We start from the raw sequence: 17,974 nt of genomic DNA, 5'->3' as shown, positions 1-17,974 counted from the left end.
TATCAGTGGTCTTGTATGTCTTCCATTTCCTAATAATTGCTCCCACAGTTGATTTCTTCAAACCAAGCTGCTTACCTATTGCAGATTCCGTCTTCCCAGCCTGGTGCAGGTCTACAATTTTGTTTCTGGTGTCCTTGGACAGCTCTTTGGTCTTGGCCATAGTGGAGTTTGGAGTGTGACTGTTTGAGGTTGTGGACAGGTGTCTTTTATACTGATAACAAGTTCAAACAGGTTCCATTAATACAGGTAACGAGTGGAGGACAGAGGAGCCTCTTAAAGAAGAAGTTACAGGTCTGTGAGAGCCAGAAATCTTGGTTGTTTGTAGGTGACCAAATACTTATTTTCCACCATAATTTGCAAATAAATTCATAAAAAATCCTACAATGTGATTTTCTGGATTTTTTTTCTCATTTTGTCTGTCATAGTTGAAGTGTACCTATGATGAAAATTACAGGCCTCTCTCATCTTTTTAAGTGGGAGAACTTGCACAATTGGTGGCTGACTAAATACTTTTTTGCCCCACTGTATATTAGCTACACACACGCAGACACTGGCAACTCAAACGTATGCATATACACCAACACACGTACGCACCCACACACGCGTTAACGCACACATGACACACTTACAGGGATACAATGAAGCCCTTTATCTACTTCCCCAGAGTCATAAAAACTTGTAGATACCATTTATATGGCTCTGCATCCAGTTTGAAGGACGTTGCTAACTACCATCAGTAACTAGTGTTGGGGCAATGATCAGAAGTCATTGCACGAATGCCAGTTAGAATTGGCTTGCAAAATTACCTCTAACTTTCCTCATACTGGGTACATTCACACCAATGCAAACTAACCATGACACATGAACACACTGCCAGACCCCTCAGACGAGAGAGAGACAGACAGACAGACAGACAGACAGACAGACAGACAGACAGAGAGGCAGAGACAGAGAGAGAGAGAGAGACCTATCTCGCAGATGAGTGAGGAAGGGAAGCCACAAGGCTTGTTTTTAATTAAACGTTAATTAAAAAGTGTTAATGACAAACATTGTATTAACATTCCTTACACATGCTTCTCTGTCACCCAGGATTTGATAGGATTTGATAATACATGCGGATGACTGTTTTTTGGGGGGTTCTCAGCTACATGTATGTGCTGTGAGCCTCATTAACATCAAACTGCTAACTGCCAATAATGTAGGCCTACCCACATGGAAAAATACTATAATGTACACTATGGAAGGAATACTATAGTGTTCCCTGTAATGTTTTTTCATGTGGGTAGGCCTACATTATTACAGTTGTATTTACAGTTTACTATAGTATAAATACTGTAGTATATATTTTTGGGGTGCATTTTCTATAGTAATTACTGTATTGTTTTAGTGGACAGTAGTATAATGTTGTAATTACTGTAGTGTTTTAGTGGACAGTAGTATAATGTTGTATTTACTGTAGTGTTTTTTAACCAAAACTGTAGTATTTACTAAAGTGTTTTTGTTTTATTATCTTTGACATAGAAGTGGGGGGTTTTCTCCTTGATGAAACCTACAAGAGAAAAAAAAATTAAATTACATTTTCCATAACCTGTAGGTAGGTATGGGTTTTGAACGGAGACTTCAGAGCTCTTTTTATGCATTTTTGCAGACTGTATTGTTTTTGAAAACATTCCTGTAGTATTTACAACAGCATTTTGTTGGGGATAATACTATAGTATTCTACAGTATACTACAATATTCTATACTAAGTACTACACATGATCGAGGGATACTACAGTGTATAGTATTCTACAGTATACTACAGTTGACTAAAGAATCATATAGAAAGTAGTATAGTATTCTGTAGTAAATGGTAGTATTTTTTTATGTGGGTAAGCTTTCTGGACAAATCTGCACAGTGGTCGAGACAGTAAAATAGCGCCCCCAGCTGGTCAACACAATTGTTCCACTTCTCAACCAGGAAAGATACAAGCAAATGTCTTATATTATGTAGAAAAGTAAACAACATTATCTTTCCAAAATGTCCTGTTGACAGTGAAAATAGACTAGGCCTATATTCAAAATGTATTGTAACAAAGAAAAGGACCTCACTGCTTGTGAAACACAAGCATTTTGAATTGTAATTGCATGAGCCATGAAGTGAACACTAACACAACTCTCTTCATTGAGTCCCTGTAACTTTGTCTAGTTTTAGTGTGTAGTCTGTAAGGCAATAACGGAGGGTTGGACAGACTAAGCCTTCTCTAAAGCTGGGTAACGTTTTAGAGTGAAAATGAAAATGGGAGAGTAGTGCTATAAATAATTTATGTGGACCGCATTGCTGTAATTCAAGCAGTCCTATGAATTATGGATTTCAAATGTAGCTCTTAAAACAGTCAAGGTAAAAAAGCTTGTTTTATATTTTATTTTAGCTGTGAATTTGAGGTTAGGTGGGTCATAGACAAGAGTGTGAGAGCTTTTATGCAGCCACTCTCCACCTCCCAAGGTTAACATTTTTAAGGCCATGCTGAGACAGGTCCCATTTTACCTGTGTGCATACAGTACATTGTCCAGCAGACAAATTACAACTATTGCCTACGCTCACATGACTGTGTTTTGTTGACTGTGCATAAGGCCCATTCAGAGCTCGGGAAAAAAAGTGTTCAAGGTCTCTGCCGCTTCCGCTTGAAACGAGCTTCAAAATGTCCTGAAATTACAGGAGCTCGTCCCTTTAAAATAGTTTAAAGCTAGAGTAAACACTATGATGAAAAATGAAGTGGAGGGGCTGTCAATGTTTTGACCACTAGTTGGCCCCCCTAGACCCCCACACTTCCTCAAAACCATCTTTCTGCTCCATATGTAAATGTATGTTTTTAAACTGCAGTGCTTTATGTTTTATGCTGCATGTAGCTAGGTTTCCATCCAATTAGTGACAGATTTTCAATTGAATATTCCGAAGTCTCCATAGAAAAAAAGGTGCGTTTCCATCGAATTGACTTGTTGTGGATAAAAGGCTGTGCGTGATGACATAGTCACACAAAAATAACCCATGTACCAAATAAAAAATGCAAGTTAAATGGGTTTTCATTGCATTATGAAATCACAACTTATTTCATATGTACTTAAAGGTAGACTCAGCGATAGGACGTAGATGCAGAAAGTAAACAGCATAGTGGATCAATTCCTGCAACAACTAAGAACGTTGAAGCTTGAGTCTCAACTTCTCCTCTGTTTTGGTGCCTGGATACCATGCTGTGAACAGCGTGAAGTGAACCCTGCCACATGCACAGATACTGTGTGTGACTGTGTGACAGCAAAGTCTAGCATCTTGCTCATCTCAAATATCTGCGTTGCTGCTCGTGGCAACGTCATTTCACTGAGTCAACCTTTAATAAACTGCATGCTTTCCCGAATATTAGTGGGAGGACCACACAACATATCATCGCTTGACTCCAGGTTTACTTCGATATATGATAGTTATTATATCAATATTTGCACATAAAGGCATTTCCACCACCATTTCTCGAATTATTAATTTTACATGCCTTTTCCATCAGGCTTGTCATGACATTTAAAAGAAAATGTTTTTACATACTTTACTCGCATAAAAAAGTTAAATGGAAACCTGGTTAGTGTGTCTGAAACTTTGGGTGCTTCTATTTTGGCCATGTCTTTCTTGTAAAATAGATTGTTATGATTGTTATGTTATGTGACTAGCAATTTTGAGTGATGTTCTGTTTGATACCGGAGCTCCGGGACATGCGTCGAAATTGCCTAGCAATTTCCTTCAAAGCAGTGTGCCGATTGCTGTATCACTTTTTTAGAAGCACGTCATCAATAACGTCCAAATCTTAATTTGATCATGTGCTTTTTCAAACCGTGGGAGAATCTCAATTGAATACTCCTCGCATCCTCTCTTCGCTCTCCTCGTTCTCAAAACCCTGTGATGTTGTGAGGTTGGACCCAGGTGCAGAGAAGAGACTTGATGAAGAATCAGTGGCGAAGGATAAACATAATACTTAGAAACGGTAGCCGCAGGATCACAGTACACTTGAAAACAACAAACACTAAGTCTCAAAATCTCACTCAGGAAACGAACACACACAGAAAATAATTAAAGTTTATGCAAAGGACAACAGAAAACACGCTTCTTTTGAGAGGGAAATCATAATGAGTAAATTGGACACACCTGAGTGTTGTTAATGTCTCTAGGACGGTCTTTGCCGCCCTCTGGTGACAGGTGGAACCATGACAAACCCATTGGAGGAGAAGTTAAGAGGGGAGGGACCTTTGACTTTCTCATCCAATGGGTTTTGAGGAGGTGAGGGACAAGAACAGAGGATTTGAGCAGTATGCAATTGAAATTCTCACTGTGCTGCAAAATGCAAGATCCCACAGATTTTTACGGTTCTTTCTTAGATTCCTAGCTGCTTTCAAACACAGAACTCGACTGGACAACGTACTTACAAATGTAGTTAGGATTTTTTACAGAAAGTTAACCTGACCAGTCGCTTAGCAGGTAGAGTTGGGAACTATGGAACATTCAGGGACGCTAGGGTATGGGGTTGAATCATGGAGAAGGCGCACTTTTTAGAAAATAGTGTGATGTGAAACCACACTTTCTGCGCATTGTTGTTCCAATAATTGTTTTATTTAGTCAACTATAAGCTTATGTATTAAGTATCCTAAATAATGCCATAGATTCACTGTTTTTGAAAAATAGTAAACTTGAAGGCAAAAAAAGGAATCATGATGGCGCCGGAGGGGAAGGCTGCCGTCTCATTGGATCTTAACCAGCCATGCCATTTTGTATGTTTTTTCACGTTGTTTGTAACTTCTTTTGTACATAATGTTGCTTCTACTGTCGCTTCTGAACATCAGAAGTGCGATTGCTCACCTCAAACTGGACGAAGAGTTCTTCTTCAGTGAGTCGGATGGGAGGGATATAATACAGACACCCGACCAGATCCCTGTTATTCGCTGGAGAAGGAAACATAGATTCGCGGAAAGAGATCGGGCTGCCTTGTGAGGATCAGGCAACGAGTGGCCGAGTCGTGGCTGAACGACGACAATAAGAACATACAGCTCACGGGTTATACACTCTATCGGCAAGACAGAACAGCAGCCTCTGGTAAGACACGGGGCGGGGGCCTATGCATTTATGTAAACAACAGCTGGTGCACGATATCTAAGGAAGTCTCAAGGTTTTGCTCTCCTGAGGTAGAGTATCTCATGATAAGCTGTAGACCACACTATCAACCTAGAGAGTTTATCTGTATTTTTTGTAGCTGTCTACATACCACCACAGACTGATACTGGCACTGAAACTGCACTCAATGAGCTGCATACTGCCATAAGAAAACAGGAAAATGCTCATCCAGAGGTGGCGCTAATAACACTGAAACATGCATGAGAGCATCAGCTGTTCCGGACTGTGTGTGAGTAAGACCTTTAAACAGGTCAACATTCATAAGGCCGCTGGGCCAGACGGATTACCAGGACGTGTACTCCGAGCATGCACTGACCAACTGGCAAGTGTTTTCACTGACATTTTCAACCTCTCCCTGTCTGAGTCTGTAATACCAACATGTTTCAAGCAGACCACCATAGTCCCTGTGCCCAAGAACACTAAGATAACCTCCCTAAATGTCTACCGACCCGTAGCTCTCACGTCTGTAGTCATGAAGAGCTTTGAAAGGCTGGTCATGGATCACAACAACACCATTATCCCAGAAACCCTAGACCCACTCCAGTTTGCATACCGCCCAAACAGATACACAGATTATGCAATCTCTGTTGCACTCCACACTGCCCTTTCACACCTGGACAAAAGGAACACCTACGTGAGAATGCTATTCATTGACTACAGCTCAGTGTTCAACACCATAGTGCCCTCAAAGCTCATCATTAAGCTAAGGACCCTGGGACTAAACACCTCCCTCTGCAACTGGATCATGAACTTCCTGACGGGCCACCCCCCAGGTGGTAAGGGTAGGTAACAACACATCAACCACACTGATCCTTGACACAGGGGCCCCTCATGGGTGCATGCTCAGTTCCCTCCTGTACACCCTGTTCACTCATGACTGCACGGCCAGGCACGATTCCAACACCATCATTAAGTTTGCTGATGACACAACAGTGGTAGGCCTGATCACCGACAACGATGAGACAGCCTATAAGGAGGAGGTCAGAGACCTGACCGTGTGGTGCATGGACAACAACCTCTGAACATGAGCAAGATAATTGTGGACTACAGGAAAAGGAGAACAGAGCACACCCCCACTCTCATCAACAGGGCTGTAATGGAGCAGGTTGAGAGCTTCAAGTTATTTGGCGTCCACATCACCAACAAACTAACATGGTCCAAGCACACCAACACAGTCGTGAAGAGGGCATGACAAAACCTATTCCCCCTCAGGACACTGAAAAGATTTGGCATGGGTCCTCAGATCCTCAAAAGGTTTTACAGCTGCACCATTGAGAGCATCCTGATGGGTTGCATCACTGCCTGGTATGGCAACTGCTCGGCCTCCAACCGCAAGACACTACAGAGGGTAGTGCGTACGGCCCAGTACATCACCGGGGCCAAGCTTCCTGCCATCCAGGACCTCTATACCAGGCGGTGTCAGAGGAAGGCCCTAAAAATTGTCAAAGACTCCAGCCACCCTAGTCATAGACTGTTCTCTCTGCTACCACACGGCAAGTGGTACCAGAGCGCCAAGTCTAGGTCCAAGAGGCTCCTAAACAGCTTCTACCCCCAAGCCATAAGACTCCTGAACATCTAATCAAATGGCTACCCAGACTATTTGCATTTCCCTCCCCCATAGAAAATCTCACTTTTAAAAGTTCATATTCTGTTAAATCATACCCAAATAATGATGTTGACTCACCCTATACTCGTATCCGTGACTAAAGCATAAACTGGAGAAAAAAAACACTTCAAAAACCCCACCGTAAACTCTTATCTCAAACAGACCATTTAAAAAATGCTTGCTATTTCCTCATAGAGGATGATGTCATCCTTCTGGGGGGGATGAGCTGGGCAATTAGAGGTCGACTTGCATGTTTATTTTTTAATGACTGGTATACGCCCACATCATTCTGTTGTTGGGGTGTGCCCACACCATTCCAACACAGAAAATTGGCTTTTTTAATGTACTTAATTACCATTTTTTGGAAGGAAAACTTTTTCACTCATATTGTAATTAACTATAGGCCATATTTTATAGAAATCTGGAAACACTGGACAAATTCCTTAACTTTGGGCAAAAACGCAACAATAACAGCTTTAAACTATATATCTTATCAATGCACCATCATACCAGGTCATTTAATGCTTAAAAAAGAAATATGAATAAGATATTTGTCACAGAAGTGCCATTTCTCACCGTTCTCTGCAGCTTCTGTCCAAAAACAAATCATTTGAAATGAAACTTGACATCAACACATACTGGGGCAGGAGTTACTGGCTAGCTACAAGTGTTAAGAGTTGGACCGTTTTTGTGCCCAAAGATGACTTTTAAAGCTCCTGCAATTCTACACATTTGCCATTGCTGAAAACGTGTTCATGTGCTATCTGGAGGACCCACGATAAAATTAATTATTGGGGGGGAAATCTGCCTGTTCTGCACATTGGGGGCGACATTTCCCCCCATCCCATGAGGCAATTTCACCTGTGATAAATAGCATAACTTTATAACAATGTCTGAAGATAACAGAAAAGTACTGTTTTATGTGCAAATCAGTGTTGTGTTTGTGGTGCCATTCCATATGGCTTTGTCGGAAGAGATCTGACAATGAACCTAAAATATTATTAGGCTATACAAGGACATTTTCCTTTGCCATAAGGAGCCACAGTTATATAAAAGTTATATAAAATGTATACCGGACATTGGAAACTGTAACACGATGGGTGCCATTTTGGTTCAGTAAACAATTCTACCGGCGGATGTGCTCTCCCAGAAGAGCGCCCTACCGCATGCAGTTTCTTCTATCTTTCACAGTCATTTATCGGCTTGTAAAATTTAGCAATGACCGCGTCTTTGGTTGTGCAGAGGTTAGCAGGAGTGTCCGGGGCGCTTGCTGTCACGGCTGGGGCATACGGAGCTCACGGTAGGAATTCACGTCTTCGTAATTGTGCGGGGCAAAACAACCAGATTAAATTATTGTGTAACGTCAGTGAACTTTAAAAGTTAGGCATGTTGTTGTGTATGCGCTGCAGGACAGGCTTATGTCACTCATTGGGCCATGTTACTAGAGCTAAATAATAACAATGTATTTAACTATATGTAGCCTACTGTGTGCTTTCCGGCTGCAATTTTCAAGCTACTGTAAATGACGCACATTAACCGAATGAAAAGGTGTGTATTGCAGGCTCCTGATGGCTGAACATAAAGTTACGCAAATAGGCTTCACTGTTCTTGATATCACATGACATGACCACCGGTTTTATGTGGCGCTGCTATTACTGCAGCGGCCCTGGTCCTTTACAATATCTCCTATATGTTTATTCAGGTTTCAAAAACAAAGATCCAGACGATTACTCGATAGTGGTAAGTGTTGTTTCATATGCATATACTATTTAAGCAATAAGGCACAAGAGGGTGTGATATATGGCCAATAAACCACGGCTAAGGGCTGTTCTCTTGCACAACTCAACAGGCTGTGGTATATTGGCCAAATATCCCCCCCCCCCCCCCCCCCGTGCGTTATTGCTTAAATAGCATTTGCTATTATAAACTGGTTACCAATGTAATTAGAGCAGTAAAAATATGTGTTTTGACATACCTGTCATACAGTTGAAGTAAGAAATGTATCTACACCTTATGTAAACTTCCGACAACAACTGTACATACACACAGTACCAGTCAAAAGTTTGGACACATCTACTCATTCAAGGGTTTTTCTTTATTCTTACTATGTTCTACGTTCTAAAATAGTAGTGAAGACATCAAAACTATGAAATAACAGATTTTTAATCATGTAGTAACCAAAAAAGTGTTAAACAAATATATTTTAAATTCTTCAAAGTAGCCACCCTTTGCCTTGATGAAAGTTTTGCACACTCTTAGCATTCTCTCAACCAGCTTCATGAGACCTGGAATGTCTTTAAATTAACAGGTGTGTCTTGATAAGTTAATTTGTAGAATTTATTTCCTTAATGCGTTTGAGCCAATGTGTTGTGACAAGGTAGGGGTGGTATACAGAAGATAGCCCTATTTGATAAAAGACCAAGTCCAAATTATGACAAGAACAGCTCAAATAAGCAAAGAGAAACGACAGTCCATCATTACTTTAAGACATGCAGGTCAGTCAATCTGGAAAATTAAATACTTTGAAAGTTTCTTTAAGTGCCGTTGCAAAAACCTTCAAGTGCTATGATGAAACTGGCTCTCATGAGGACCGCCACAGGAAAGGAAGACCCAGAGTTACCTCTGCTGCAGAGGATAAGTTCATTAGAGTTACTAGCCTCAGAAATTGCAGCCCAAATAAATGCTTCATAGTTCAAATAATAGACACATCTAAACATCAACTGGAGGCTGCTTGAATCAGGCCTTCATGGACAAAGAAAGCACTACTAAAGGACACCAACCAAGAAACATGAGAAATGGACATTAGACCAGTGGAATTCTTTCCGTTGGTCTGATAATTCCAAATTTGAGGTTTTTGGTGTCTTTGTGAGTTGCAGAGTAGGTGAATGGATGATCTTTGCATGTGTGGTTCCCACTGTGAAGTATGGAGGTGTGATGGTGCTTTGCTGGTGACACTGTCTGTGATTTATTTAGAATTCAAGGCACACTTAACCAGCATGGCTACCACAGCATTCTGCAGCTATACTCCATCCCATCTGGTTTGGGCTTAGTGGGGCTATCATCTGTTTTTCAACAGGACAGTGACCCAAAACACACCTTCAGGTTGGGTATGGGCTATTTGACCAAGGAGTGATGGAGTGCTGCACCAGATGACCTGGCCTCCACAATCACCCAACCTCAACCCAATTGAGATGAGTTGGACCGCAGAGTGAAGAAAAAGCAGCCAACAAGTGCTTAGCAAATGGGGAAACTCCCAGGTGAAGCTGGTTGAGAGAATGCCAAGAGTGTGTAAAGCTGTCATCAAGGCAAAAGGTTGCTACTTATATTTTGATTTAACACTTTTTTGGTTACTACATGATTCCACATGTGTTATTTCATAGTTTGGATGTCTTCGCTATTATTCTAAAATGTAGAAAATAGTACAAATAAAGAAACATTTGAATGAGTAGGTGTGTCCAAACTGTTGACTGGTATTGTGTATATACACACGCACATTTACAAACAGGATAGTATGGGTACTTGATGCTGATTGGCTAAAACAGCATTCCAGCTGTGTTTATGTCAGACGATATACCACAGGTATGATGCAAAAATACTTGTTAGCTGTTCTATGTATGTTGGTAACCAGTTTATTAAAGCAGTAAGGCATCTCAGGGGTTTGTGCAATATGGCCAATATACCACACTCCTGGGCTTATTGCTTTAAAATAACCAATATTAATATATTGCAAAGTTATACCACCCTGTCAACTTATTTTCCAGACAGTTCTGGTCTCTAATGTATCTACCTCTCCTCAGCTGTATGAGACGGCCAACAAGTACCACTTCTACCACAGCATAGCTCTGCTGGGGGCCTCTCGCTGTAGGAAACCTGCTGTGGTATGTAGTGTGTACCTTGCTCCCATCATTTATAATTACAGAATGAACTATTGAACACTAGTGTTGTAATAGAACATACGGTGCCTTCAGAAAGTATTCATACCCCTGGACTTATTCCACATTGTGTTACAGCCTGAAATCAAAATGGATTAACCCATCTACACACAATACCCAATAACGACAAAGTGGAAACATATTTGTTGAAATTAAATGCAGAAATATTTACATAAGTATTCACACATGTTAGAATCACCTTTGGCAGTGATTACAGCTATGAGTCTTTTTGGCTATGTAAGAGCTTTGCACACTTGGATTGTACAATATTTGCACATTATTCTTTAAATTCTTCAAGCTCTGTCAAGTTGGTTATTGATCATTGTTAGACATCCATTTTCAAGTCTTGCCATAGATTTTGAAGCCAATTTAAGTCAAATCGATAACTAGGCCACTCAAGGAACATTCAATATTGTCTTGGCAAGTAACTCCGGTGTATGTTTGGCTTTGTGTTTTAGATTGTCTTGCTGTGTGTCTGTAAGGAATGCAGAATGAACCAGGTTTTGCTCTAGGATTTTGCCTGTGCTTAGCTATAATCCATTTTATTTTTATGCTAAAAAAACTCCTTGCTGATGAAGATAACATGATATAGCCACCCCCATGCTTGAAAATATGAAGTGGTACTCAGTGATGTGTTGTGTTGGATTTGCCCCAAACATAACGCATTGTATTCAGGACATAAAGTGAATTTCTTTACCACATTTTTTTGCTGTTTACTTTTGTCCCTTATTGAAACCAGGATACTTGTTTTGGAATATTTGTATTCTGTACTCTGTAAAGGCTTCCTTCTTTTTGCTCTGTCAGTTAGGTTAACCTGTCTAGGACTAGGGTGCCGCTAGCGGCACACCCCCCCCACCCCCACTGAAAAGGCAGAGCCGCGAAATTCAAAAAAAATATTTTTTTGAAATATTTAACTTTCACACATTAAAGTCCAATATAGCTAATGAAAGACACAGATCTTGTGAATCCAGCCAACATGTCCGATTTTTAAAATGTTTTACAGGGAAGACACAATATGTAAAGATGTAAATCTATTAGCTAAAAACACTTTAGCATAATCCACCATCTTTACTTTGTCCACCAACAACAGTAGCTATCACCAATTCGGCTAAACTAAGATATTGATAGGCCCCTAACCAAGAAAAAAACTCATCAGATGACAGTCTGATAACATATTTATGGTATAGGATAGGTTTTGTTAGAAAAATGTGCATATTTCAGGTAGATGGCATAGTTTACAATTGCACCCACCGTCACAAATGGACTAGAATAATTACAATGAGCAACGTGTTTACCTAACTACTAATCATCAAACATTTCGTAAAAATACACAGCATACACTAATCGAAAGACACAGATCCTGTGAATACAGACAATATTTCAGATTTTCTAAGTGTCTTACAGCGAAAACACAATAAATCGTTATATTAGCATAGCACATGTGCAAACATTACCCCAGCATTGATTCTAGCCAAAGAGAGCGATAACGTAAACATCGCCAAAATATATATATTTTTTTCACTAACCTTCTCAGAATTCTTCAGATGACACCCCTGTAACATCACATTACAACATACATATACAGTTTGTTCGAAAATGTGCATATTTAGCCACCAAAATCATGGTTAGACAATGGGAAATGTAGCCCAGCTGGTGAGAAAATGTCCGTGCGCCATATTAGACAGTGATCTACTCGTATACATAAATACTCATAAACGTGACAAAAAAATATAGGGTGGACAGCGATTGATAGACAATTTAATTCTTAATACAATCGCGGAATTACATTTTTTAAATTATCCTTACTTTTCAATACAGTTTGCGCCAAACGAAGCTACGTCAAACAAGATGGCGTCCTAAGCCACTAACATTTTTCGACAGAAACACGATTTATCATAATAAAAATTTCCTACTTTGAGCTGTTCTTCCATCAGTATCTTGGGCAAAGGATCCTTTCTTGGGTCTAATCGTCTTTTGGTGGAAAGCTGTCCTCTTGCCATGTGGAAATGCCAACTGCGTTCGGGATGAACTGGAAGCGTGCCCAGAGATTCACAGCGTCTCAGAAATAAATGTCCCAAAATCGCACTAAACGGATATAAATTGCTATAAAACGCTTTAAATTAACTACCTTATGATGTGTTTAACTCCTATAACGAGTAGAAACATGACCTGAGAAAGATTACTCCCTAAACTAATGCTTGGAACAAGTGCAGGTCGATGTCCTCCACGCGCATGACGCAGCTGGGAAAGAGTTCCTAGCTACAGGGTTTTTTAATTTATAGTGCCTGCGATTGCGCAATCGACCCCATTCAAATCGTCATCACGTAAAGGCATCCAGGGGAAGACGTAAGCAGTGTCCGTATACTCATAGGAATAACATTGGCCTTAAAACTGACTCCAGAACAGTGGCCAAAATTTCTGAAATCTGACTCCATGTCAGGGAAATTGCTGTAGAATGGGTTCTGTTCCACTTAGAGACAAAATTTCAACTCCTATAGAAACTATAGACTGTTTTCTATCCAATAATAATAATATGCATATTGTACGATCAAGAATTTTGTAGGAAGCCGTTTCAAAAATTACACGATTACCATAAATAGTGACAACAGCGCCCCCAGCTTTAACAGGTTAATATTGTAGATGAACTACAATGTTGATCCATCCTCAGTTTTTTCTTTCACAGTCATTAAACTCTGTTTTAAAGCCACCATTGGCCTCATGGTGAAATTCCTAAGTGGTTTTCTTCCTCTGGCAACTGAGTTAGGAAGGACGTCTGTAACCTTTGTAGTGACTGGGTGTATTGATACACCATCCAAAGTTATTTTCACCCGTCTACCAATAGGTGTCCATCTTTGCGAGGCATTGGAAAACCTCTTTGGTTGAATCCGTGTTTGAAATTCACTGCTCGACTGAGGGACAGATAATTGTATGTGTGGGGTACAGAGATGAGGTAGTCATTCAAAAATCATGTTAAACACTATTATTGCACACAGAGTGAGTCCATGCATCTGAACTTATTCAGGCTTGCCATAACGAAGGGGTTGAACACGTATTGACTCAAGACATTTCAGCTTTTCATTTTTAATTAATCAGTAAAAATGTCTTAACATAATTTGACATTATGGGGTATTGTGTGTAGGCCAGTGACACAAAATATAAATGTTGTAACAACAAAGTGGACAAAGTCAAGTAGTGTGAATACTTTCTGAAGTCACTGTAAATATGTATCTCTATGGTTTATTATAATCCTCCGCCTGCATGTATTCTCCATTTTTGTTTGCATTAGTGATTTGATGTCCAAGTACATCTATTTTCAGGTACTGTATGCCACATTCTGAGACGGCTGTGGGTACGTCTGAAATGGTCAGCAGGGAAGCACACAGTCACTTTCCCCTCTTCTCTCTGCAGGCGGGCGCCCTCCTGGTAGCAGGCATGGGGGCGTTCTGTGGCTCCTTGTATCACCAGGCCCTGACGGAGGACCCTGTCCTGAGGAAACTGGCTCCTTACGGGGGCATGTTACTGATCGCTGGCTGGCTGGCCATAGCCATCTGAACTCTGACATTTTAACCACTGACCCCTACTTGGACCCTACTGGTGGTGAATGACCTCTCTACAGGACACAAACTGACTTATGTTCAGAGAAGAAGGGGCGTTGGTAAAATGTCACTTATCTAAACCCTGCTGTTGTTCTGTCATGGGTGTAAAGAGAAGATAAGGTTGTGAGGGATCACTTTTGACATTTTTCCGTCATCACAGGCTGCAATGTACCCGTGACTTAAATGTCTCTGTTTTTGTGTTTGGGTGTTAACGCACACATGTTTCAGTTTGAATGGATCCGAAAGACTAATGTATATTAATCCTTTATCATAAATAAACCTCTTGAAAAGAGTTGATGATCACTTCTCTGTAACCCCTTATTCCTTCTGAGGAAGCCTTCTCATAGTGAAGTTCTCTATGGCCCCTCAGCATTTGATCTTCTAAGTACCGGTGTACAGAGAACACGGAGTTCATTAACCACTGGCCTCACTTTAGCCGGGGCTATGTTCCTTCAAACCTATCTGTATTCAAATTGGAAGTGAGATTCATTGAAGCGCTAATTCCTTCCTTCATTCCATCCTCCCGTTTCCTGATTGTAGGCTGTGTGTGTGAAGGCTGTCTGCGCAGGGATTTTTAGAAAATTGCTTTATAAATCTCCATGTCAATTTGCAGGGGGTGGCTCGACGCTCATAAGCCAGCCGACTGACTCAGAGTCCATTGAAAGTAGAAATCCTATTGACTAAATCACATCCCAATGAACTTTGATCACGACTCATAAAATGCTCATTAGAAGACCGATTAGTGGGCTTTGGGGAAAACGGGGTCAGGCTATTAAACTGCGATTGTTATCTCTGGAATGGAAACACTGGATACACAAGTTAGTTAATTTGGGCTCCTGAGACAAGGAGAGGAAACAGGAAAATGTATGGACTGTTTGTGTGGGAGGGATGCTGGAGGCATCTGTCTGCACATTTTAAGTTGAATATGTGAGATGGTGCCATGGACAGAGAGAGATCTGCACCATCATAATGTGTTCAGAATCCATTCACACTCACCCAGCCACATCACATTGTGTTTCCCTCCACCTCCTGGTTGCTGACATTGTGGGCGTGCAGCGTTGGGACTACACACACACAGTCACTCATTACTGAAGCAGCACAGTATCCCCTCGTTAGAATTGATATCCCTGATCACAACGTTCTGCTCCAATACGCTGTGTTAAAACTCCCTTTTTTTGGTTTCTCTTTCTCTGGTCTCTCTTTTTCTCCCTCTCTCTCAGGCTGTGTCCCTCGCTCTTGGGCTCAGTCTCTCTCTCTAAGGGCCTGTGCTTCACACTTTCTCTTTTGGTCTCTGTTCACTATCCCCGTCTTTGTTTTTGCAGGCCAAAGAAGTCACTGGCCAATGAGGATTCACCCTGTGAGTTTATTGCCTCAGCAATAACCTCTGCCGTTCATTCTGTGTCCTCACTCTGCTTTTATTATCCTAAAGTTGTGAGGCTGGGCACAGACTGTAAAGCAGGTTGCAATGCAATTAGCCCTTTGGCTAAGGGGTTAGGAATAGTGTATAACTGGACCTCTCTGGTGTAGTGGGCGGGTGGGTGGGAGAGAGAAGGGAGATATTGTTAATTGTATCTCAAGGGAGTTTTGCTTCACAACTCTCTACTTTTGTTACACTGTAGAATGTATTAATTAGTTTAAAGTATTTTTTTTATTTGTTTCTCTCTCACACCACCAAACTCGGTTAGGTAATTACCTCAGAACTGGGCTGTGTCCCAAATGGCATCATATTCCCTGCATTGTGCACTACTTTTGACCATGGCCCTTAGTGCTCTAGTCAAAAGTAGGGCACTCTGAAGGGAATAAGGTGCCATTTGGCATGCAGACCAAGCTTCTTTAGGGAGAGCTCTATGGCCAATTGATTTCTTGGTTGTGGTCAGAATGATCGTGAAGCTTGGCTGGTGTAAGACTATCACTCATACAGTCTGTCTGAATGCTGGTGGGACTGAGAGGAGAGAGAGACTGACGACTAGGTGGGAAGATGTGCTTCTCAGGATATTTTCCTCTGAATAAAAGTGTGAAATGAAACTATGCCTATACCACCCGACACGATTACCCAAAGCCTTTCTCTCTCTAATACATTGAACACACACACACACACACTATACTATTGAGAGAGCACAGCAGCAACTAATCCTCTCTCTGAAGCATCAATTCACAGTACACAGCAGCCCACACATTGAAGCGGAATAATATGTAATGGCTGTTCAAAGCTCTCACCCGATTGCTCCCTCCTGACCTTTACAGACCCTTAAATGGTCAGCACCATCACACTTTCAGGTAGATCATCATCCCCTCACTTCAATGGGCACCGAGCCTTCGCATTAAACACTGGCCAAGTCCCAAATGACCTACATAGTGAACTACTTTTGACCAGGACCCATAGGGTGCCATTGGGACTCAGCTACTGCCTCCTTCTCTCTATCCCATTGCATTACTACAATTGAGGCTTCTATACAGGTCAGACACTATGCATGTGTGGCTAAGAGGAGTATGTATGAAAATGCATATAAAAATTCCCCCAGCAACCACCCAATGATTGCTACCTTTGCGGGAATGACTGAGGCTGCAGAGTAATGTTGACAAATAAATAGACAGCATTCACACAGAAATCGTATGTCATAGACATAAACTGTAGCTATAAGTGCTGCCCCCTCGCCCCTCTCTCTCTCTGTCTCTCCACCACTTTCCTCACTTTGTCTTTGATGAATTTGCTGATGGATAGAAGAATTTGAGAAGTGGTTCAACAGATTCCAGTTCCTGGTTGGCTCTAGGTCCTCTCCTCTTCGGTCTCCTCCATTACCTCTACTGGGCCAATTATCTGCACTATCAGCCTTTCTGGTATGGCTTCAAAGGGGGAGGTATTTCAAGGTGACACCAGCAAAGATGGGGTGATGGAGGGGAAACTGGCAATGGTTTGAAGAAATTTTGATCACTTTGCAAATCTCTCCCCTCCTAAAGAAAAAGAGCAAAGGAGGAGAGGAAAGAGTTCAGAAGCTGTCAGAGGCAGAGCATCTCGTTCTGCAAGGGGAGCCTGTGGTGTCCCTTTGTCTTTTCAAAGCAGAGGACTAGTTCAGTCGCCATCTCGCCCCCTTGTTCTGCATACGAGTAGAGGTGTCACTTCACGTCAGCTGTGTGGAAGCTTTATTTTGCATATTTATTTTTTATTTAACTAGGCAAGTCAGTTAGGAACACATTCTTGTTTACAATTATGGCCTACCAAAAGCCTTCCTGTGGGGACGGGGGAATAAAAATATAGGACAAAACACACAATGACAAGAGAGACACCACAACACAACCTAAAGCGAGACCTAAGAACACAGCAGAAGGTAGAGACAACAATAGATCATGTGTAGCAGCCACAACTGTCAACAAGAGTGATTGGGTCTTTGAATGGAGAGAAAAAAACTCTAGTTTGAGTTTTTTTTGCAGCTCGTTCCAGTCACTAGCTGCAGCGAACTGAAAAGAGGAGCGACCCAGGGATGTGTGTGCTTTGGGGACCTTTGAGAGAATGTGACTGGCAGAAGGGGTGTTGTATGTGGAGGATGAGAGCTGCAGTAGGTATCTCCGATAGGGGGCAGTGAGGCCTAAGAAGGTTTTATAAATAATCATCAACCAGTGGGTCTTGCGACGAGTTTACAGAGATTACCTGTTT

General features: G+C 41.3%; 1 protein-coding gene across 2 annotated transcripts; it reads left to right on the top strand.

The window, feature by feature from the left end:
- Positions 1–7,898: 7,898 nt before the first annotated feature.
- Positions 7,899–14,614, top strand: LOC129835333 (transmembrane protein 256-like). 2 transcript variants are annotated; one of them, XM_055900926.1, is made up of 4 exons: positions 7,899–8,094; positions 8,497–8,534; positions 10,556–10,672; positions 14,135–14,614. In XM_055900926.1, exons 1-4 carry the CDS (start codon positions 8,013–8,015, stop codon positions 14,276–14,278), a joined length of 381 nt encoding a protein of 126 aa, XP_055756901.1. In that variant the 5' UTR covers positions 7,899–8,012; the 3' UTR covers positions 14,279–14,614. The 2 variants fall into 2 exon arrangements, with proteins under 2 accessions (XP_055756901.1, XP_055756902.1); XM_055900927.1 differs by having other exon boundaries at positions 7,904–8,094; positions 10,592–10,672.
- Positions 14,615–17,974: the final 3,360 nt, after the last annotated feature.

Source organism: Salvelinus fontinalis, chromosome 36, assembly GCF_029448725.1.
Source record: "Salvelinus fontinalis isolate EN_2023a chromosome 36, ASM2944872v1, whole genome shotgun sequence".
NCBI lineage: Eukaryota > Metazoa > Chordata > Actinopteri > Salmoniformes > Salmonidae > Salvelinus > Salvelinus fontinalis.
This window is presented reverse-complemented; position numbering and strand designations above follow the sequence as displayed.